This window comes from Callithrix jacchus, chromosome X (genome assembly GCF_049354715.1).
Source record: "Callithrix jacchus isolate 240 chromosome X, calJac240_pri, whole genome shotgun sequence".
Lineage (NCBI taxonomy): Eukaryota > Metazoa > Chordata > Mammalia > Primates > Cebidae > Callithrix > Callithrix jacchus.
Window position 1 is genome coordinate 45,269,534 of NC_133524.1, and position 22,983 is coordinate 45,292,516.

At 38.8% G+C, this 22,983-nt stretch overlaps 1 protein-coding gene and 1 pseudogene across 4 annotated transcripts in view; one reads left to right on the plus strand and one right to left on the minus strand.

The window, feature by feature from the left end:
• The window catches only part of EFHC2 (EF-hand domain containing 2), a 190,539-nt gene that overhangs the window by 135,541 nt on the left and 32,015 nt on the right, over nucleotides 1-22,983 (minus strand). For all 4 annotated transcript variants that reach the window (XM_078363733.1, XM_035288340.3, XM_035288341.3 and 1 more), the window contains exon 2: nucleotides 22,689-22,877. In XM_078363733.1, the coding sequence (XP_078219859.1) occupies nucleotides 22,689-22,823 (135 nt within the window). In that variant the 5' untranslated portion in view covers nucleotides 22,824-22,877. The remainder of the gene's footprint in view (nucleotides 1-22,688; nucleotides 22,878-22,983) is intronic.
• On the plus strand, nucleotides 402-2,635 carry LOC118150462 (3'-5' RNA nuclease TATDN2 pseudogene; annotated as a pseudogene).

The following is a 22,983-nucleotide window of genomic DNA, read 5'->3' on the forward strand; positions in this document are numbered from 1 at the left end:
CCGCGGGCTCGGACGCCATACCGGGCCTGGGCCTGGATCCTTGCGACTTCTCCAAAGCACTTTGAAATCATCGTGGAAGGACTCTGGCATCCCTAGAACACCGAGAACTGTGACAGAGAGTTGAAAACGGGAGGAAAAAAAGAGTTGAAAAAGTTCCTGAGGCGCCGGAGCGGCGTGACGGCCCTCCGGCTCTGGAGTTGGTCCGCACGCGGAAAACCACCACCCAAGCGGCACTTAGGTAGGATCTCCCAGCAAACTCTGCTGCCCTGGGGAGCTTAGTAACGTGGTTTGGAAGGGGACAGAGACCCCCCTCCCCAAAGTCCTGAAAGCCCATAAGGAGTACTTTGTGGCCTGCACACAGAGGTTTTTCCTAAGGCTTATCCTGCCACAGAAATTCTTTCTCCTCCTCCTCCTCCCATTCCTCAGCCACTGGTGTGATTAGGACTAGCTCCAAAAACTGTCTAATTCGGAGCATTTGGGGTTCCTTTCGTCTTTGTGATTCCGTATATACTCTGCCAGCCCTTTGGAAAAGAAATGGCTTCTCTAGAGGAGGGCATCTACAACCTTAAAGTTAATTCCAAACTTAGCTCCTGTAACTTCATGAACCCTCCGTCTGCAGCTGGAAGTGAGGGTCAAAATGAAACTGAGGAGCCAAACAAGTTCCCGAATAGGAAGGGCAGACCTCAAGATAGTAACTCTTCATTGACTTATCTGAAGGTTCTCCCGGAGATCCTGGGAGATGACATGCCAAAAGGAAAGGAAGAGGCTGTCTTTAGTGTACAATCAAGAATAGGAGAGCATCCCTACCATGGAGAGAGACCAGCCAGGAATGCCACTATCATTGCTCCTCAAAAAGAGAGGGAGTTAGCTCCAGAGATGAGCAGCTCCTGTGACAAGAGGATGGTTGTTAATGCTCCTGAAAACTTCAGTGAGGGGCAACCTAGTAACCAAAGTAGAGTCATTTGGGAAAAACGCTCTCCACCTTTAAATTTTCTGGATGACTATAACTCCCATTGGGTATTCCAAAAGCAACCCAGTAACCAAAGTCGACTCATTTTTGAAAAAGGCTCGCCACCTTTCAATTTTCTGGATGACTATAACTCCCATTCAATAATCCAAAAGCACAAAGAAAAGGTGGTGATGGAGCACCCCTCTTCAGGGAGTGGCTGGTCTGATAAAGGTAAAAACACAGTCATATTCTCTCAAGATGAGCCATTCTCACTGTCTTTCCCTGTAGTGTCAGAGCCTACATACTATGCCACTGACTACACCACTTTTCCGCCTCATTATAGTCCTTTGCATGACTATACCAGCTCTTGGTTCAGCAGTACCCAGTCTTCTTGCTATCCCTCCTTGGGCAACAGCAGTAACACATTTCAGGCTGAGAAGAGCAGCCATAGCAGCAGCAGCAACAACAACAACATATTCCAGGGTGAGAGGAGCAGCCACCAGAATTTCCTTAGTTATTTTTCCACCAGTTTTCCAGTGAGCTCCCAAAACATGTCCAGAGAGATGGAGATGACAGAGGAAGTCACATCTAAGAATTCACGTTTACTTGACTTCTCTAGAAATGAGGAAGCAGAGACGAAGGAGGAGACAGTGTATCAAGAGGAGGAGACATTACAACATCCTTATGGAGGACAGGCATCTAGCTTTCTGCCAAGGACCTTCAGGAAGCCAAACCAACAGGGTTTCATTGATGCCCATTGTCACCTGGACCTGTTATATTCCAGACTACTTTTCAAAGGGAACTTTACCAAATTCAGACAAATTTATAGCCGCTCCTTCCCTAAAGAATTTCAGGGCTGCATCTCTTGCTTCTGCAATCCTCAAAACCTAAAGGATGGCCTGTGGGAGTATCACTTGAAAGATGATCTTGTTTGGGGGGCCTTTGGCTGTCACCCTCACTTTGCCCGCAATTATAACCAGAAACAAGAAAAAAATATTTTAAAAGCCTTACGACACCCCAAGGCTGTGGCATTTGGTGAAATGGGCTTAGATTATTCGTATAAGTGTACCACACTTGTCTCAGAGCAGCAGAGGGTATTTGAGAGACAGCTGCGGCTGGCCGTCTCTCTAAGGAAGCCCATAATGATCCATTGTCGTGAGGCTGATGAAGATATGTTGGGCATCTTGAAAAAATATGTGCCCCCTGACCACAAGATTCACAGGCATTGCTTCACTGGCAGTTACCCAGTCATCGAGCCCCTGTTGAATCACTTTCCCAACCTGTATGTGGGCTTCACGGCAATGCTAACTTACTCTTCTGCTGAGCAAGCCCGAGAAGCTGTGAAAAAGATCCCACTAGAGCGAATTATTGTAGAAACTGATGCTCCCTTCTTCCTCCCTCGCTGGATTTCCAAAAGGCATTGCCTGTATGCCCACCCAGGCCTGGCCCTGCATACAGCGCGAGCGATCGCTAAAGTCAAAGATCTGTCACTCTCCCACACCTTGGCCACCTTACGAGAGAACACTCGTCGCCTCTACCATCTTTAAACAGAAGAGGCACAGTCAGGAGTCTTCTAAAAAAAAGAAGACCAGTAGCCTGACAAAACATATAGACTAGATTTGAACTCTGCCTATGTCCCAGGTCAAGGATGTGTTTGAAGACTGCGTTGGAATGGAGTAAACTAGGACAGGATATATATTTTCCTCAAAACCTATTCATAAGACTTCTGCTTCTGACTGCTAGGGTGGGGTACAATGGGATGGGAGGAGGGCTAAGGTAAACTGCCCTTGATATTAAGGGGTTTCTTCCCAGCAAAAATGCCTTAAGGTAGCCAGTGAAGAAGAGTTTGATAGAGTACAAAGAGTTTCCCAATCTAAATCCCTGTCCTCTGCAGCGTGAAGTCACCCTCCTACTTCTCTTTTAAAAAATGTAGAATTTTAAAAGTGAGGTAGGTGATTTGTTTATGATATTTGTATATTATAGGAATTCTTTTAAAAAAAATTAAAAATAGGCCAGGCGTGGTGGCTGGCACCTGTAATTCCAGCACTTTGGGAGGCCAGCAGGCAGACCACCTGAGCCCAGGAATTCAAGACCAGCCTGGGCAACATAGTCAAACCTCGTCTCTGAAAAAAAAAAAAAAAAAAAAAAAAAAAAAATTAGCTGGGTGTGGTGGCACATGCCTGTAATTCCAGCTACTTGGGAGGCTGAGGTGGGAGGATCACTTGAATCTAGGACTCTGGGGCTATAATCATACCACCACACTCCAGCCTAGCAACAGAGTGAAACTCCCATCTCTAAGAAAAAAAAATGTGGCCAGGCATGGTGGCTCATACCTGTAATCCCAGCACTTTGGGAGGCCAAAGCGGGTGGATTGAGACCATCCTGGTCAAGAGATCCAGACCATCCTGGTCAACATGGTGAAACCCCGTTTCTATTATACAAAAAATTAGCTGGGCATGGTGGCGCGTGCCTGTAATCCCAGCTACTCGGGAGGCTGAGGCAGGAGACTTGCCTGAACCCAGGAGGCAGAGGTTGCGGTGAGCCAAGATCACGCCATTGCACTCCAGCCTGGGTAACAAGAGTGAAACTCCGTCTCAAAAAAAAAAATGTGTTTATTTAAAATATATATTTTTAAATAAAATATAAGCCAGGCGCGGTGGCCCACACCTGTAATCCCAGCACTTTGGGAGGCCAAAGTGGGTAGATCACTTGAGCCCAGGAGTTTGAGACCGGCCTAGGCAACATAGTGAGACCCTGTCTCTAAAAAAAAAATTGTATGAATAAAAATATAAGTAAACATTCAACAAGATAAGCAGGATATACACACAATTAGTTGTTTTCTTTTCCAAAAAATATTTCCTATCAACCTGCTCCTCTCTCCCTGCATTTTTGTGTGGCAAATGCAAGTATAATCTGGAGTGTTTCTAACATGCAGGAGAGAACCTTGCTGTCATTCACCTTTATTTCTTTAGGAAAGGGAATGAGCAATGTAGTTCTGAGTATAGTATATCGAGTGGCCTAAATCAAAAAGCAATCTTCATTTATTCCATGAGTGACGTAAAGAACAGTTCACCTATTCATGTTACTAGTAAAATCTTGCAATGCAAATGTGCTAAATTTGGGACACTTTGTAAATAGTTTGCTACTTAAGTGATAGATATTCCATTGAACCTCAAAGAATTATTATTTAGCATTTATTTGTCTGCCACTTGTTGCATCTACTCTTCCATCCTGGAGGCATCAGAGAGCTGTGAAGGTAGCCAGTAATCGCGAAATTCAATTTACTCTTAGTGGTCCCTGGGCCATTAGTCCAGAGTCACAGAGGCTCTCAGGCCCATTAACGGACTCCCCGAACCTTGGCAGTCCTTTCAGGGCATGTTACTATTTTGCTTCACTTAAATTTTAGAAAGGCAACTATTTCTACCTTTAAAGCTCAAAAGAAACAACCTGCCCACTTTGTCTTGAGAGACAGAGGGATGTGTTTTTTCAGTTGGTTTTTATTCATATCTAACTTCAAAATTCATACCTGCTTATTATAAATTTTTTGAGGCAACTAAAGAGAAAAAATAATTTTTTAAAAACCCAAACAAAATAAAAGCAACAGAAGGAAAAATGTGTATGGTAAAATTGATTTTTTAAAAATCAATATTAGAGTCAAATATTGGCAAAATCTGGACATACAAAATTTGACTCAGGAAAATTGATCTTGGTAGAAATATGATCATCAAAGAAAACTCAGATTTTCAAAAGCCACAATGGACAGCATTCATATAGACAAAAAGTAATTAATGAACCGAATGTTTTTAGTAAAATTTATTGTAGAAAAAAGGCTATTGAAAATATTTTTAGTAGGAAAATGTGATAGTTTACCTGCATGGAAAAACTGTTCAAAGAATTAAAGTGGCTTGTAGTGGGAAAGAAGTAAATATTCACACACACACACACACACACACACACACACGAGGGAGTAAAATAGCCCATAATGCTACCACTTAGAGACAAGCACTAACATTTGGAGTAGCTCTTTGGCAGTTTTCTCTAATATTTCCAGTTATTGGCCAATTCCAGCATAGTACTTAAGTCGGTTTTGCTAATTAATACTATTCACTTCATAGTTAGCAGAGTTATATATATTACTTCCTCTGAATTTATGATTTAAATTCATTGTTTTCTGCATGTTTTGTTTAGGTTTTTAATTCTGTTTGTTTTAAATAACTCAGACTGCATGTGCTTTTTCAAAACTATTGTTTACTGATATATAAAATTGTGCTTTTAAATTTATTTTTCTTTCTGTTCTCTGATGTCTGTTTTATTATGTATTTTCTAAGTTTGCTTAGTTTATTTTTAATTTGGAGAGTAAGAACAAAGCAGTCAATACCACAAATGTATCTGTAATTATAACTCTGCTATATGCATAGATTTTTTCTTTATTTTGGTAAAGTTTAAGTTCCTGCATGTTAGTCTCCTGCATGCACTTTTTTCACTATAAAAATACAAATGTATTATAAAAATATGAAAATAGAAAGTAGCAGGAAAAAGTATATGGTGTTTCTATTACCTAGAAACCCACTGTTGTTGGTGTCTTTCCTTGACGTAATTGTGACCATATAGCTCTGTTAAATTGTATCTTCTTCTAAATAATTCATATTTTTTCCTAGCCCTATCTTGCATTTGGGACTCATTTTATGATTGTTTTTCTTTATTTTTCAATAAATACTTAAAATGTTTACATTATGTTTTAAATTTTATTTTATTTCATAACTTATTATATATGTTTCTTTCCACTACTTACCATGAATGCTTTTATTTCATGACCTCCCCATGGTTGAACTGTTTAATTTGCCTTATCTTTTTTTTTTATTTTTTTGAGACAGAGTTTCGCTCTTGTTACCCAGGCTGGAGTGCAATGGCGCGATCTCGGCTCACCGTTCCTCCGCCTCCTGGGTTCAGGCAATTCTCCTGCCTCAGCCTCCTGAGTAGCTGGGATTATAGGCACGCGCCACTGTGCCCAACTAATTTGTTTTTTGTATTTTTAGTAGAGACGGGGTTTCACCATGTTGACCAGGAGGGTCTCGATCTGTTGACCTCATGATCCACCCGCCTTGGCCTCCCAAAGTGCTGGGATTACAGGCTTGAGCCACCACGCCCGGCCCAATTTTATCTTTTAACTGGCTAGCAATTAAGCAACTTTTTTGGGAAAAGTATGTAGATAGCATATTTGTGATAAATTATATAACTGAGATCATACTGCTTTCACTAATGATAACACCTTGGCTGAGTCTAGAATTTCTGAGTCACAAACATTTTCCCCAAAAAGTTATAGACATTACTTCATTGTCTTCTGGCATTTAGGATTGCTGAGAATTCTGATGTCAACTTCTCCTCTGTGGGTTAAGTTACTTTTTCTATCCTGATGCTTGGTAATTTCCTTGCTTTATCCTTGAAAATTTGCCAGGGTAGATCTAATTATTGATCTCTTTTTTTATTTTCTCAGGTACAGAATAAGTATTCTACCTGCAGGTCTACATCTTTCTATAATCCAGAAAGTTGTTTTTGTTTTTATTTTCTTATGGCATGCTTAATCAATTTGGTTGATTTTAATCTAGGCATTAATTCTTTTGGAACAACTGTCTGCATGTTAGAGCTCCATCCTCTGTCCAACCTGTTATTATCTCATTGCTCTACTACCCATTACATTTCAGGAGAATTTCTCAGGTTTACCTTTTCCATCACTCATCCCATTCTCCCCACTCTTAATATTTTTTTTACTACATATAATGCATTTTTAGATTCCTCATATTTCATCCTTCTTCAGCAATCTCCCTTTAACTTTTGCCTGCAGTCTCATTCAATAATATTTTTAACTTGCTTTTACTTCTCACTTTGTATTATATACTTCCGTATACAAAGCACATTATCAGAAATACTTATTTTTCTGTAGAAAACATATTTTTGAAATAACTTTTTCTTCCTCTGCCTCTTGAATACTATGTTCTCCATTTATGTTGTAGAATCTTTTCAGAAACCTTATATTAAGTTTCTTTTTTCATTCCTGAACAAAGAGCAGTCTATCTAGACTGGTGTTTTCCCAAAAATAGGGTGGGTGGGTGGGTTTTCTTTCACACCCTTCACCATCTATCCTAATGTTCTTAGATTCCCCCTCTCACTGGAAGACTGGTTAATGTAAATTCATATAGAGCAGTCAAGAGAAGTAGGAAGGGAGGTGGAGACATGGATGGCCCCACCAGGAAAAACTTTTAATTTTTCATATAAACATTTTATGAATTCACCCAACCTCCACTCGAGGAAGAGTGGCCAGTCCTTTGTACGCCATTGCCTGTTGCACCAGAGAAAAGCCCAAATGCACAGCCCACTTTGATTTGTGTGACTACTTCTGGGCCTCCTAGTGACACTCTTAAGCCATCATTAGTTGTGAAAGTAAACCAGGTGGAAACCCCTACAGGTTGTCCTAACCCCAACTCAATTCTTGTCACTTTCTCGGGAAGTGAAATTGCAAGTTGGTTTTGGTATATTCCTTCAGTATGATCCCATCTGCACTATATCAGGTGGAAATTCTTCAAAGTTTGCAGCATGAAGATGGAAACCCTCCATAGCCCTCAAACACTAATTTAGTTTCTCCACATTTTAAAATTTTGCAGTGATTTCAATTGGGATTGTGGAGGTGGGGGTGCATCTAAATGCCAATGCTCAAGTTATAATCTCACTCCAAATTCTCATTTTTCTCTCTCACTTCATTTTTTGATAAATTTATGTTCCTATGGATACTGTGTTTAAATAGGCGTATCTTATTTTAAGAAAACTCAAGTTATACAAACCTGAATCTCAGTTAGCATGTTGAATATAAGAGGTGGTCAATAAAGGTAAGTTGCATAAATGAATAACAGAAAAGATAAATTACAGAGGGATGATTTCCAAAGAAATTTTTATATTACTAAAATATCATAAACCTGTTTATAATTGGTGCTCAAATTTTCATGACTAAATCTATGGTTTAAGATAAAATGCACCTGTATGGGCAATATAAGCATTCATGAAATTTAGTTTTACTTGTCTGCATAAGACATGATTTTATGATGCATGAAAATGGAAAGGGAAGTGGCTAGAATGCTAGAATGTTCTTGTAGCTTTATCACTAATTAACTACATCACTGGTACAAACCACTTAAGCTCTTTGTTCACAGGTTAACCTTTCAGCAAAAATTAGAATATGAACACTTGCTAACCACAGTGATAACCATAGCACTATTTAAAGAATTAAGAAAATTATGTATATATAACAGAGCTTTGGAGAGAAAATGAATGTATAAAAATACTGAATAATATATAAATCAGTGTAGGATGCAAAGCTGGAAGCTTGAAAATACTGTCAAAACCATATCTAAAATAGTCTTCACATCCTTATGGAGTCTATTGCGCAAGGCAATTAAAAAGCACTTGATATTACTAAGAGAAGAGATTCCAAACCACTGTTTAAAATCAGACTTCCTGGAAAAATAATACTAGGACTAGAAGGAAGGGGTCACCCTATCCAGCAGAAACCACATTGCTAATCAATTTTATAAACAGAATCAAGAAAACCAACATTCAATATGAGAAATACAAAAGAAAAACACCTACCATAGAAAAGATAGATTTTTATATAAATATGTACTTGTGTGTGTATATATATATATATGATTGTTCCTTTATCTTTTATATTTTTCCTTTATCATACACACACACACACACATATGTATGTACATATGTAGGTTCAGTATCCCTCATCCGAAATTCGAGACCAGAATGTTTCAGACGTTTTTCAGATTTTGGAATATTTGCATATACATAATGCGGTATCTTGGGGATGGGACACAAGTCTAAATAGGAAATTCATTTGTGTTTCATACACACCTTATACACATAGACTAAAGATAATTTTGTATACTATTTTTCATGATTTTGTACATGAAACAAAGTTGTGTACACTGAACCATCAGAAAACAAAGGTGTCACTGTCTCAGCCACTCATGGACAATCTGTGGTTATTTGGCATAATCATTCCTGACTGAATTTTTATGCTGTGGATAAGCAAGAATTTTCTTACACTTATTCACATGTGACATGGTTTGGATCTGTGTACCCACCCAAATCTCATGCCAAATTGTAATTCCCAATGTTGGCGGTGGGTCCTGGTGGGAGGTGACTGGATCAAGAGGGTGGATATCCCCTGTGGTGCTATCTTCACCATAGTGAGTTCTCATGGGATCTGGTTGTTTAAATGTGTGTGGCACCTCCCCCTTCTTTCTTCTCCTCCTGCTTCAGCCATAGGAAGTCCCTCACTCCCCCTTTGCCTTCTACCATGATTGGAAGCTTCCTAAGGCCTCCTTAGAGGCAGATGTGCCATATTTCCTGTACAGCCAGCAGAACCATGAGCCAGCTAAACCTTTTTATAAATTACCCTGTCTCAGGTATTTCTTCTTTTTTCTTTTTGAGAGGGAGTCCCGCTCTGTTGCCCAGGCTGGAGTGCAGTGGTGCGATCTCGGCTCACTGCAACCTACGCCTCCTGGGTTCAAGTGATTCTCCTGCCTCAGCCTCCCGAGTAGCTGGGATTACAGAAGTGCACCACTTTGTCTCATTTACTCTTCACAAAACACCAATAAATTAGGCAATACTGTGATTCTCATTTTATAGAAGTCAAGGTTTGGGAGGTTAAGTAATTTGCCCATGGTCTCAAAGTAAGAGAATGAGACAGCTGGGATTAGAACTCAAGTTGCCTAGCCTCAAGAGGCCACAAGCTTAACCACTATGCCCTGAACTGCCACAAATCTCCACTCACTCCTGCACAGTGGAGGACACAGAGAAGAGGAAGAAGGATCTATGAAAATGCTCCAAAAGGAGGGGGAATAGCCAACCACCTGAAAATATTAAGCAGAAGGTATCACAGGGGAGGTACCATGTGAAATGGGTCTTCAATGGGCTGAAAGGTGGAGGAAGTGGACAAGAGGGGAAGGGCATTCACTGTCAAGGGGAACAGCATGTGCAAAGTTTTGGGAACATAGCAGTGTTTGGTATGTGGAGTACTGCAAGTCATTTTGTGTGGCTAAGGGCTGAGTGATGATGGGGGAGCAAGGGAGATAAGACTACAGAGGTACAAGAGCCAAAACATAGGTGGTCCCTAAGCCATGCAAAGGAGGTTAAAGGAGTCTAAACATTTTAGAAAGTTAATTCTGTAGCAGAGTAGGCAGTTGAGAAAGGGAATTATATTGAAGGCAGGGATGCCATTAGAGAGGCTACTCTCTCCTCTAGGTGAAAGATGAACTAGGATGGCAGCAGTGGCCATGGAAAGAAGGAGACTGATGAAAGGGAGATTTCAGAGGGAGATAAGAGGACTTAGGTCAAATGATCAGTGTTAGGAAAGGGGTAGGTAAAGGCAGTTCTCTTATTTGTTGAAGCATACACAAAAATATATAATTTAATAAGCTAACATTTAGAAACAACTCAAATAATAAGCCAGTGTGGCCTAGTCTCAGCATGGTAGTATATTCAAAGAAAAAGACCAACAACGAATAGCAATTGAAAATTCTGTTTCATCTTCACTTAGACCTCTGAGAAAAATCTAAAGGTGATCCAATTTATGCTCCACATCTACACTTCACCCTAAAAGAACTCTTTTCTCTTTTTCAATTCTTACAAGTCTCACATTTCATCACATCAGTGATCTCTCATTCACTCTCTCTCTCCCTCCTATCCCCTTCTTCTTTTCTTATATCCCACAAAGCATAAGAACAGCTGAAAAAGTCGAGAATCCTTAGAGGATGGAGGTGGAGAAAAGTGGACTGAGCAAAGACAAATTTTTGTTCAGCAGGCAGGGTATGTGAAAAAGGAAAAAGCTAGGAACATACAATAATATTATCTCCATTACCTATCAGTAAGAACCAAAGCTTCAATTCATAAAGCTGACTGTAAAAGCCAAGTAGGCCAGAATTGAAAATATCTGCAATATGTAAAAGTATTAAAATTTAATATTTTTGATATATAAATATAAATGCAAAAATAAATATTTTGAAATTCTGTGAAAAATATCAACAAGTAGAATCAAAGAGAAATTATAAAACACATGCAAAACAGATTTCATATTTTAAGCCAAAAAAGGGGGGGGGCATGGTAGATTGCAAAGGAAGCAGAATTTCAATTAAACATAAAAGGACCTGCATGAAGTTTCTAGAACCTAGATGATCATATTATAAAATCTATGAGTACAGTTATGAATAACAGGCATGCAAATACAATTGTAGCAGCCTATTACTGACTGCTATTAGTTCAGAATAATGAAAAAATAAAATAATTTAGAAGGTAGTTATTTATTACCTTTCCTCCTAAAAGATCATTAAGTAAATTTGCTAAAATAGAAGAGACATCACAAAATCTTTTGTTTAAGCAATATATGATTTTTTAAACTACCCTAATTCCAACATAAATGGTACACAGAACAATTGGAAAGAGCAATACATTGATAGCTTAATAGCTGCTTTTTATAACTCACTGGTCTCAGTGGTAGCATCTCCAAATGTATTATTCTGGAAAACACCAGAATTTATCGGAAAGAAAAATGCAAGAATCCTGTAGCACACATGAGTACTGGGACAGTCCCAGCTTATGCTTCACTTCCCCTAGGAAAACTGCCATCCCCATCCCATGTAAGGAAATAATTCTTGATAACTACTATGACCTGGGTATTTAGCATGCATTACCCATTTGATGCTCACAGCAACTCTAAGGTGGGTTTTGTTATTCCCACTTGACAGATGAGGGAACTCAGGCTAAGAGAGAGGTTAAAAACATGGCCAGGATGAAATGGGTAACAGATGGTATACCCAGGTTTTAAACCTCAGTCTGTCTAACTGAAAAGCCTTGTTCTTTCTAGTATATCAAAGAGCCTCTCATTAAAGAGGTATTGCAGGCAGGCCATGTTTCCAAAGAACACCCTAGACACTGCACACAGAGTTAATTTCAGACAACACTCCATTTGGGGAGACATATATATCCTGGGTCCAACCCTAAGGGAAAGGGAAAGGGAAAATGCCCTAGTAATAATATCAATGATGATGATGATGATGATGATGACAATAATGATGACACTCTCCTAAGAAGAGAAGTCAGCAACTGCAAGGCCAGAAGCAGAGGAAGACAAAGTAGGGGAAGAAAGAAGTTAAATAGGGCACTCACAATAGAAGATGAATAAAAATGGATAAAAGTAAAGAGAATGAAGATGAAGAGGCAGAAGTCCAATAAAAGAGAAAAGAAAATAGAAAAAAAAAGGTCGGGCACCGTGGCTCATGCCTATAATCCCAGCACTTTGGGAGGCCGAGGTGGGTGGATCACAAAGGCAGGAGATCAAGACCATCCTGGCCAACATGGTGAAACCCCATCTCTACTAAAATACAAAAAATTAGCCAGGCGTTGTGGCACACACCTGTAGTCCCAGCTACTCGGGAGGCTGAGGCAAGGGAATGAATCGCTTGAACCCAGGAAACGTAGGTTGCAGTGAGCTAAGACTGAGTCACTTCACTCCAGCCTGGTGACAGAGCAAGACTCCATCTCAAAAAATATATAAATAAACAAACAAACAAACAAACAGAAAGGGAAGGGACAAGGAGGAGAGATGTGGAATAAAAGAAGAGGAAATGGGACAACACTGAAAAAAAGAATGGAGATAAGCATTTCTTCATACCTTTGAATAATGTGGCACTATTAATGTCTTAAAGTATTTTAAAACCTCTGAAGGAGGTTAGAAGACTAATTTGAAAACATGGACCCAGAATGTTTTAAAATAATGGGATATCAATCCAGAGGACTAAAAAGGACTGTAAAATTCCCAGAAATCTGTTATAGTAGATTATTACATGAATTTCTACACTTTGTTTATATACACATTGTCAAAACTGTGCTTCAAATCTTAAATGCCAAACAACAGTAAGTTAGACTCCACGGCAGAGGCCCCATAAGATTCCATTTATCTGAAATCCAAGAACAAGAAAGACTAAGCTATGGTGATAAAAGAAAGAACAATGGGAAAGTGCTAAAAGAAATGGGGGAATAAGGGAACTTCCTGAGATAACAGAAGTGTTCTAGATGGTATCTGGGGTGGTGGTTACACAGATGCATACATTTGTCACAACTAATGAAATTGTATACTTAAAATAGGCTCATTTTATTACATATAAATTATATCTCAGTAAAGTTGATTTTAAGAAGTAAAATGAAGTTTACCTCAATAAATGAGGACTCAAACAGCAAAATCCTAAAGAATACAGTTATTCTGTATTCTTTATATGGGATAAGATTCCATAAAACTACTAAACAAAGTCGGAGAAGTGAATGCATGTAAAAACTGGTGAAATCCAAATAAGGTTTGCAGTCTAGTTAATAGTATTATGCTATAAACCAAAAATAAAATTTCTAAGCCCCAGGCATCTGAACAGATCCCTCCTCTAGGCCATGGACATTCCAAAGTTAGCCTGAAAAACTAGTTCCAGGCCATGATGGAAAGGGTAGCCAGACATTCCTTATTATACCTTCCTCCCTTTTGGAATTCAGGAAAAGTTGACCAGCATTATCATCAACTTAGACCTTAAGTCTGATAAGAAACATTTACAACCTATTCTCTCTGAAGCCTGCTTCTTAGAGGCTTCATCTGCATGGTAAAACCATGGTCTCCACAAGACTTTATCATAACCCAGACATTCCTTATTGATAATAACTCCTTCAACTAATTGCCAATCAGAAAATCTTTGAATCTGACTGTGACTTGGAAGCCTCTCCCCAGCTTTGTGTTGGCCCACCTTTCCAGATCAAACCAATATATATCTTACATATATTGATTGATGGATTATGTCACTAAAATGTATGAAAGCAAGCTGTACCTTGACCACCTTTGGGCACATGTTGTCAGGACCTCTTCAGGCCGTGCCACAGGCACGTCCTTAACGTTGGCAAAATAAACTTTCTAAATTGATCGAGACCCATCACAGATACTTTGGAGTTCACAACGTCAATGCTGATGTCCTGCATTTTTGTTCTTGTTTTACCATGTTGCAGAAGGTAAAATCCTGGTTTTGATAAGGTATTATGGTTATATAAAATGTTATCATCAGGGAAAGCTGTGAAAAGGGTATTCAGGAACTCTCTGTACTATTTTTGTGACTTTCTGTGAGTCCAAAATTACTTCAAAAAAATTTTTTTTAATAATGCAGCTAGATTATATGTCTATAGCGTTTGTGCTATCACCCATCATCAGTGTTACAAAAAGTGAGTTTACCATAGGGCAGAGTCCTGCAAATACAACATCAAGGAAGGTAAAGGATTCTTTTAAATGTTTCAAATGAACTTGCAGCTGGCTTGAATTCGGGGGGGGGGGGGGGGGGGAGTAACTAAATAACCATGACTTCTATAGGTCAAAAGTTCAGGCCAGGCATGGTCACTCATGCCTATAATCCCAGCACTTTGGGAAGCCTTGGCATGTGGATTACCTGAGGTCAGGAATTTGAGACCAGCCTGGCCAACATGGTGAAACTCTGTCTCTACTAAAAAAAAAAAAAAAATACAAAAAAAAAAAAATCAGCTGGGCATGATGGCAGACACCTGTAATCCCAGCTACTCAGGAGGCTGAGGCAGGAGAATCACTTGAGCCCAAGAGGCGGAGATTGCGGTGAGCCGAGACCATGCCATTGCACTCCAGCCTGGGTGACAAAAGTGAAACTCCATCTCCAAAAAAAAAAAATTCAGAATAAAATGTAAATCAGCCTAAAATTTAAGTCAACAAGTCAAATAGTAACTATCAGTTTCTTTCTAATTTGTGAACTAAAATCTTATAAATGACAAGGATTTTATGTTTAAAATAACTATAATTAGTGTGCACGGAGGATGAGGTAGCAAGAGGGTAGTCATCTGTAAGACAAGGAGAGAGACCTCAGGAGAAACCAACCCTGTCAACACCTTGACCTTGGACTTCCAGCCTCCAGAACTGTGAGAAAAACAATTTCTGTTTAAGCCACCTAGTCTGTAGTATTTTGTTATGGTGACACCACCTTTACAAAAATCATAAGTGAGAAAATTATTACAATGAAAGAGATCTGACCTAAGCAACTTCATCTTTCTTCTAACCCTCCAGCTTTCCTTGTTCATTCTGAGGCATAGGTCGAACTAACTTCAGGAGGAACTTATCCCTAGTCAACTACTGATCTGCTTTTTCCTATGTATTTGCCTTTTCTAGGATTTCATGTATACGGAATCATATATAATATAAAGTCTTCTGTGTCTGGTTACTTTTATTTAGTGTAATGTTTTTGAGGTTCACCCATGTTGTAACATATATCATTAGGTTTCTTTTATTGCTGAATAGTTTTCATTGTGTGAATATACCATATTTTGTTTATCCATGATTACTTAAAAGACATTTGGGTTGTTCCCTGTTTTTGGCTACTATGAATAATGATGTTATAAACAGTCACACACAGGTTTTGGTGTGAACATGTTTTAATTTCTTCTAGATGGATAGATAGGAGTGGAATTACTGAGTTATGCAGCAAGTATATGTTTAACTATTTAATTTAAGAAACTGCCAAAGTGTCTTTCAAAATGGCAGCCCATTTTACATTCCTACCAGTAATGTATGAAGGTTCTAGTTTCTCCGCATGCTCACCAACACTTAGTAGGAAGAGTCTTTTTAAATTATAGCCATTCTAATTGAGGTGTAGTGGTATCTACAAAAGTTTAAGTTCGAAAAGGTAATTTTAACTTTGGACTAATCAGAATAAGCCACAGGCCTAGTTACTGATAAAAAGTTTAGGCCTGAGGGAAGGGCCTTAAAATTTTGTCAAATAGCTAAATTCTAGGTTTTAGAAAAGAGGGTGGGAAGAACTCTCTTCTTTAGTAAAATGCTCATTTATGAATTTCATTCTTTTTATTCTAAAAACATTTATTCCAGACTTGGGGATTATTTTTATGAAGTACCTTTTGAATTTCAAAAGAAGATTAAAGAAACCCACATAATACAATGAAATTGGAAATTTTATCACTTTAATTTAAAGACTAAGTGTTTTACTCTGACAAATTCAGAATGCATAGTTGAGAATTTGGGACATAACATGGTTGATTTCAGGCAAGATTTTTTATTTCTTCTCTAAAGCTAAATAGCTGAAGATCTGTGTAACTGTAGCTTAAAACATAGGATTAAAATGGCAATGTATTGCAATTACGCTGTCTTATAATTATACATATTGGTGTCTTTTATGACATGTTAATAGCAGGAGTCAGATAATCTGAAAATTATATAAACCTATGGAAAGATTTCCATTTGAAATTTTGGGTCTGGTTTAAATGTATATCTAACACATTTTCCAGTTTTTTAAAAAACTTAATTGTGTTTTATTTTTATATATTCTGATTATATTTTATAACATTCCTAACTGGCTTTAGGCAAAACCTCAAGAATCTATATTTATGTATTATTCTTTGTTAACCAAGTGAAATTCTAATGTACTTGATCACTCTTTAATCCCCTGCAGGAAAATTAAAAATTCTATCTAGGTCTGGGTTAGAAAGAGAAAAGCAGCCCCTGACATCCAGGAGCCAGCCTACACTATCAGCTGGTCTTGGTGCTGCTACAAGCAGGCCTTGGACCCACAGCTGGACCTTGGTATTGTCCTGCTGAACAAGAATAATTTCAGAGACTACCAACATAGGACAAGACCACTCTGTGACCATGATGGATCAAGACAAAACCAAGACCACTCCATAATCACATCTAAAAACAGACAGAAAATGAACCTTGTCCAGCCACAAAATGTCAAACATCCCCCTCTCCTGGATCACAGAAGTGACAGCTGCTTCTCTCCCAATTACAGATATAGACTCGCTCTAGTCTGTTCTCTCTATAATGAGATTTATTAAGACACCCAGTCGTAGAAGTACCCCTGCTTCCTGATAGCACCCAATCCAGAGAAAAGCCCTGGTTCCTTAATCACTCTCCACAATTAAGGTAACACAAGCCCAAATCCTATAATAAGCCTTTTCTAACACCTGCTTCATTAGACATCCCACAGTTGCTTAGGGTGTGTTTTTTCCCTTACTGTAAATGAATAATAAACTAACTTGTTTAATCTAAAAAATAAAATCAGGATGACCCAAGGGACCAAATTATATTTTAAAAATTTATTTTTATATTGTTCAAATCATACAGTCACACAGTGCTACATAAATAATCAGCTCATTACAAACTCAATGTCAATTAATGTAAGTGATTAAAATTCCAATTGTGTGGTCAGTAGTTTTGATTATAATCATTATGTTTACAATAGATGGGAAAAAAAGAAATAATATTTTAAAATTTATGCATATCCCATGAGATCAACCTTTATCTTGCCACTTATTATAATTGAGTCATTTGTGAAATAGCAAACAAATTAGGCTAACTAGGAGCTGTTGACAAATGAAAAATGAGAACAAAATTGTAGAGTCTATGTAAATGGGGCTTAACATCCAGACGAAAGTCATATAAAAACATTCAGTCACTCGTGTATTTCTAAATACTCCAACGTTTCATAAAAGCAGCTAACTATGGAACTGATACAGCCACCATAACATAGCATAAACTGCTAAATGCCAAATTTCAATTAATAATGAAGTAGTGGGTGCCTGATGTAATTAGAAAGAGTCCTAGGCCGTGAGATTCAGGGTCTGGGCTCAGTTCTAGGATAAACAAGGTGAATTTGACTTTAGTCAAGTCTTACACATAAATTACTAGAGGTAAAAGGGCCTAGGTAGAGATCGGCTAGCCAAGTCCTGCATTATAGTTAAGGAAACTGAGGCTCAGAAAGGTAAAGTGACTAAGCCACGATCACACATAGAGTTAATGGCGGGACCAGAACCAGAATCAGTCCCTCCAACACCCAGTCTCAGACCCTGATTCTTGCTCCACTTCTCCTTGAGAATGATTCTTCATTTATATGGTGAGGATAACCATCTATATTTGCTTCTTACTCATGGAGGTACTGGGACGATGACTGGAAATAACTAGTATGAGTGGTGTGAGTGATGCATTTTGTGACTTGGACAATGTTCGCATTCCATCTGTGTTCAGACAGTTATGACTATGGAGTAGTCTTGTTTTGGTCTTGATCCCATCATAGTCTGCTTTTATTTAAATGAATTCAATGAAATAACGAAGTCTTTGAAGGGTGGGTGCAGTATTAAGCAAAATGCTTTTGCCTATTTTTAGAAATTCTCCCAATGCTAGGGGTTTTAAGCAAACAGTACATACACTGTGTTTCTCAATGGAAACATAATTGGCATTTGAGGTAGAGCAATTCTTCCTTAATGTGGGGTTGCCTTCCCCACACCTCAGGACGTAAAATACACACTTGGCCCCTGGATACTCAATGGTAGCAGCACCTCCTGGTCAGGGTTGGCCCTAGGGTGAGGCAATTTAAAACGTCAAAATTAATGCAAGCCAGGCACAGTGGCTCATGCCTGTAATCCCAGTGCTTTGGGAGGCCGAGGCAGGTGGATTATCTGAGGTCATGAGTTCGAGACCACCCTGGCCAACATGGTGAAACCCCCATCTCTACTAAAAATACAAAACTTAGCCATGTATGGTGGGGTTTGCTTGTAGTCCCAGCTCCTCAAGAGGCTGAGGCAGGAGAATCGCTTGAACCTAGGAGGCAGAGGTTGCAGTGAGCCAAGATCATGCCACTGTGCTCTAGCCTGTGCAACAGAGTAATACTCCATCACAAAATATAAAAATAAAACAAAACAAAATTAATGCAAAAAATCCAAGAGGAACAAAATATCAAAATGCCAAATTTTTAATGAAGATTGGATCAGTATTACTGGTTTTTCCTTTTGCCTCAGGCTCCAATAGCATTTTGTTCATGAATTTTTGGCATTAATTTGATTTTTTTAATGTTATACTAAAATATTATCTAGCTGAATTGCTGAGTTTGGGGGCACCCCTTAAATGTTGCACCCAAGGCAAGTGCCTCACTTGCCTTACCCTAGTCCGGCCCAGCTCCTGGTCATCGTGACAACCCAAAACACCTCCACATATTTCCAAATACCTTGCTAGGTTGAGAATCTCTGAAATGTGGCTTGATTTTTCTCATATAACTACAAGTCCAAAGAGAAGCAGCCTGGGCCTTAAACAGTGGCTCCCCGATGCCAACAAGGACCTAGGTTTCCTTTATCTCTGCCAAGCTCACAAGATAGCTGTTGCGCCCTAGGAATTACATCCTAGTGTAACTACACCAGACTAATCTAGTTCAACTTTTATATAACAAAATCATGAGTTGTTTTCCAGTTGCCACGGACCCCAGGGTTGAAGGTCACACAACCTGAGCATGTCTAGATGAACCAAGTGTGCACAGGTGAAACCTAAGTGCTTGGACCAAGGAACAGGGACTGAATTAAGAAGCAGATACCATATGGCAGGATCAAGGAACTAAAAAGTTCGAACTCTGGTGTCACCCCACAGCAGGATCCAGTCAGATTATGCCTCCCAGCATCACCTCATTGCCAGATGCAATCAGATCACACCTCATTATGACCTATGCTTATAAAACTTGACCCAGCCCCCAGCTCCAAGAGACAGATTTGAGTGTTTCCTCCTGTCTCCTTGCCAATCAACTCAATAAACCCTTCTTGCTGCAAAAACCTGGTACTTCGACGTTTGGCTTTCCCTTGCATGCAGGTAAATGGACCCAGCTTGGTTCGGTAACGCTAGTTCCAGACAGGAAAACAAAAGGAGGGCAAAGGGCAGGGAAATCATACCCACTGAGCCTGTTTTCATTAGAAAAATAGTAACATTCCCAGAAGCCCCACCCAATAAACCTTAATGCATATATCATTGGCCAAAAGTGAGTCCTGCGGCCAGCCCTAGCTGCAAGGAGCCTGGGAGGTAACACGTTTAAGTGCGCACAATTCCAGCCTGCGTAAAACTGATCTGCCTATAAGAAAGAAGGGTAGAATGCATAAAGGATAAACAGCTAGAAGTGTCTGCCACAGGGGCCATTCGGGGTAACAAATACCGGCCCTTTTTGGTGATTGCAAATGGCATTTTCTCTGCTTATAACGTGATAGTCTACTTGAGCAAGGCATTTTGGTGGTTGCTTTTAGAATTATGGATTAAAACCTGGAATGTTGTCTTAGGTTGGGTTCCATAGAGGCAGAGCCTGAAACAGGGATTTTAGTGCATGTGATTTATTAAGGGCACACTCTTGGGAAAAACCTGTAAGGGAGTGAGGGAAGCAACAAAGGAAAGGGAAATGAGCCATGCAAGGAAGGATGCATTCTCAGGTCAAGTGTAGCCTTGGCCTGATGCATGAGGGGCTATGGAGCCTGAATCACAGCAAAGAATGATCCCTCCTTCAGGCAAGGAAGCTGACCTTTTTTAACCCTTGATAAATCAGTCAGTTATTAGCTGCCCCTGTTGGGGGAAAGGGGCCAATGTAACCTCCCAGGTAAATCTGAGAGATACAACTCCCATCAGCCAAGAGCAAGTCTCCAGAGAGGGTTACAGGTGTAAGCAGTTTGTCAAAGCATTTGTCACAGCTGGGGGTGGGGGAGCACCACCCCAGCATGGATCTGGGTGGGCACAAAGAGCATCTACTACAAAGATTCATTTTAATACAATTTCCCAAGGACCGCCTTTATTTTAACTTTGTATTATTTGAGAGTGTAATGCGAGATATATTGCTAGGATTAAAAGCTACTGAAAAAACTGGCAACAAGTTGAAAATGTCTCATTTTTAAGAAAAATGATTAACAGGTGTTGACTTGTTTTTGTTGAACTGCTAATGTAGAAAGTGCTTTATAATTTGCTTAGGGTATTAACCAGGATCTAGTCCGCAGTTTACAATCTCATCAGAGCACGTAAATATTTCATAGTCTTAGTGTCTCATTTAAAGCTCAATGAACATTTAATTGAAGTTGACCAACAAAATAACTGAAAGAATTAGGACGTATTTAGTTAGACCTGAAATGAGCAAGCTCTTCATTTTCTCAAGTAGTCTAAAGCTAAAATTATTCCAGCTTCACAAAATATTCTATATCATTTTATAAGTAATTAAAGGGCTGCAAAATAGGCTTGAAAGGCACACAGTAAACATTGAGAAAAACATGAAATAAAATGACTTTTCAACTTTAAATGCAAGAGAATAGTTTAATATTAATATATCGTGGCCTACATTACTTATTCAGTAGTGGATTAATTTAAAATATTGTCAATACTCTCTTTTTGACATGAAGTAAAAATAGAATCTTTTCTTTGGCTCCTGCAAAGTAAACATCCTATAAGATTGAGAGTAATAGAAAACTATGCATAATCCACCCAAGTCAGTCGGCTCGGAATTGTTTTTGAGCTGTGGGTCCAGCACTGAGCCAGGTACTGAAAATAATCCAAAAAAAAGTGTCAGAACTAGGCTTCAAAAAAAAAATGTGCACTCTAATTGATCTACCCTATCACAGATGACATGGGGATGTGTCAATTCTACCAAATTTGAGGACATTTTAATTAGAATCAAAGTACTGCCAACCAATCCATGTTAAAAGCTACCAAAAACCACCTGGTAAACTTAGCGTGCTATGGTTTGAATTCTTTATCTAGTCCTGAACTATCTTTTAATTACAGGATCTCAAATAATCTAATAACTAGTTCTTTCTGGAGAACAGAACATAGGGCTGTGATACAAGGCTGTCTGATACACACAGCATATACATATAGCTGGTTGCCTTTTCGTTCCTTTGATCTTAGTCCTTTTTTAAAATATTCAAATACATTTCCTTTTGTAACTTCCAGTATGTCCATATGTATGTGTGTGTGTTATGTGTAGAGACATATACGTTAGAAAATTCCAACTCTTTTCTAATAATGGCATTGCTTCCTTTGACTATTTTTCTTGCCATGTCACATTTTAGCCCTTAGCAATGAGGAATCATAACTATGGCTTATTACTAATTAGTATGGAGAAAAGAAGAGAAGGCATTTTTCTGTTCCTATTAAATGCCACATTCAGACTCAAACACAATTATTTAGTCAATGGCAACTCAAAAGCAAAAGTGACAATCTGACCAGCCTCTTAGTGTCTATAGAGCAGATTATCCTGTCCAGTGAAGGAGAAAGGTTAATAAGCATTAGCCAAGAAAGATAAACATTTGCAACCAATGTGCCTGATAAAAAAGAGCAGAGCAAGAATAATTTTTCTTTGTTTAGGATACTTTTGTTCTTGAATTTATCTTTTCAGAAGAACTAACCTTAGTTAAAAGAAGCAACATACATTTCACTTAGGAGGAATGTTTAAGAGATCTATTGTATAACACAATGACTATAGTTAATAACAATGTGTTGTACACTCGAAAATGGTAAGACAATAGATGGTGTTTTCACCACCAAAAAAATGAGATGCACACGAGTTAATGCATATGTTAATTAGCTCAATTTAGCCATCCCATAGTGTATACATATTTCAAAACATCATGTTGTACACCATAAATACATACAATTATGTTTGTCAGTTTAAACAAATAAAGACAAGAGGAGAAACACTAAAAATAAAGGCAATAATAAGTAGAAAAGGCAAAAAGAAAAAGAACTAGCCTTAATATTTACACTGAAGGCTCCTACTTTCTCAAAACTAGCATCTGTAAAATTCTAAGACTGCATTTCTCACAGCGTCGTGTGGCTTACCTGTTTATCAAAAGCTACCCATGATGGTACATTGCTTCCATCTCCTTGAGGATATATGGTACATTTTGGCTTTATCTTTTGTCCCAGAAGTGGTTCTCCACCTATTCCAGGTTTTTCCTCACTCACCAACATCATAACATTGTTGCAAAAGCCCCAATGTTGGGATTTGTGAAACTTCTCCTTCCCTACCTGTGAACACAAGAGACAACATAAAATAGCCAAAGTTAGTCCTGTGTGTGTGTGTGTGTGTGTGTGTGTGTGTGTGTGTGTAATGGAGTCTCACTCTGTCGCCCAG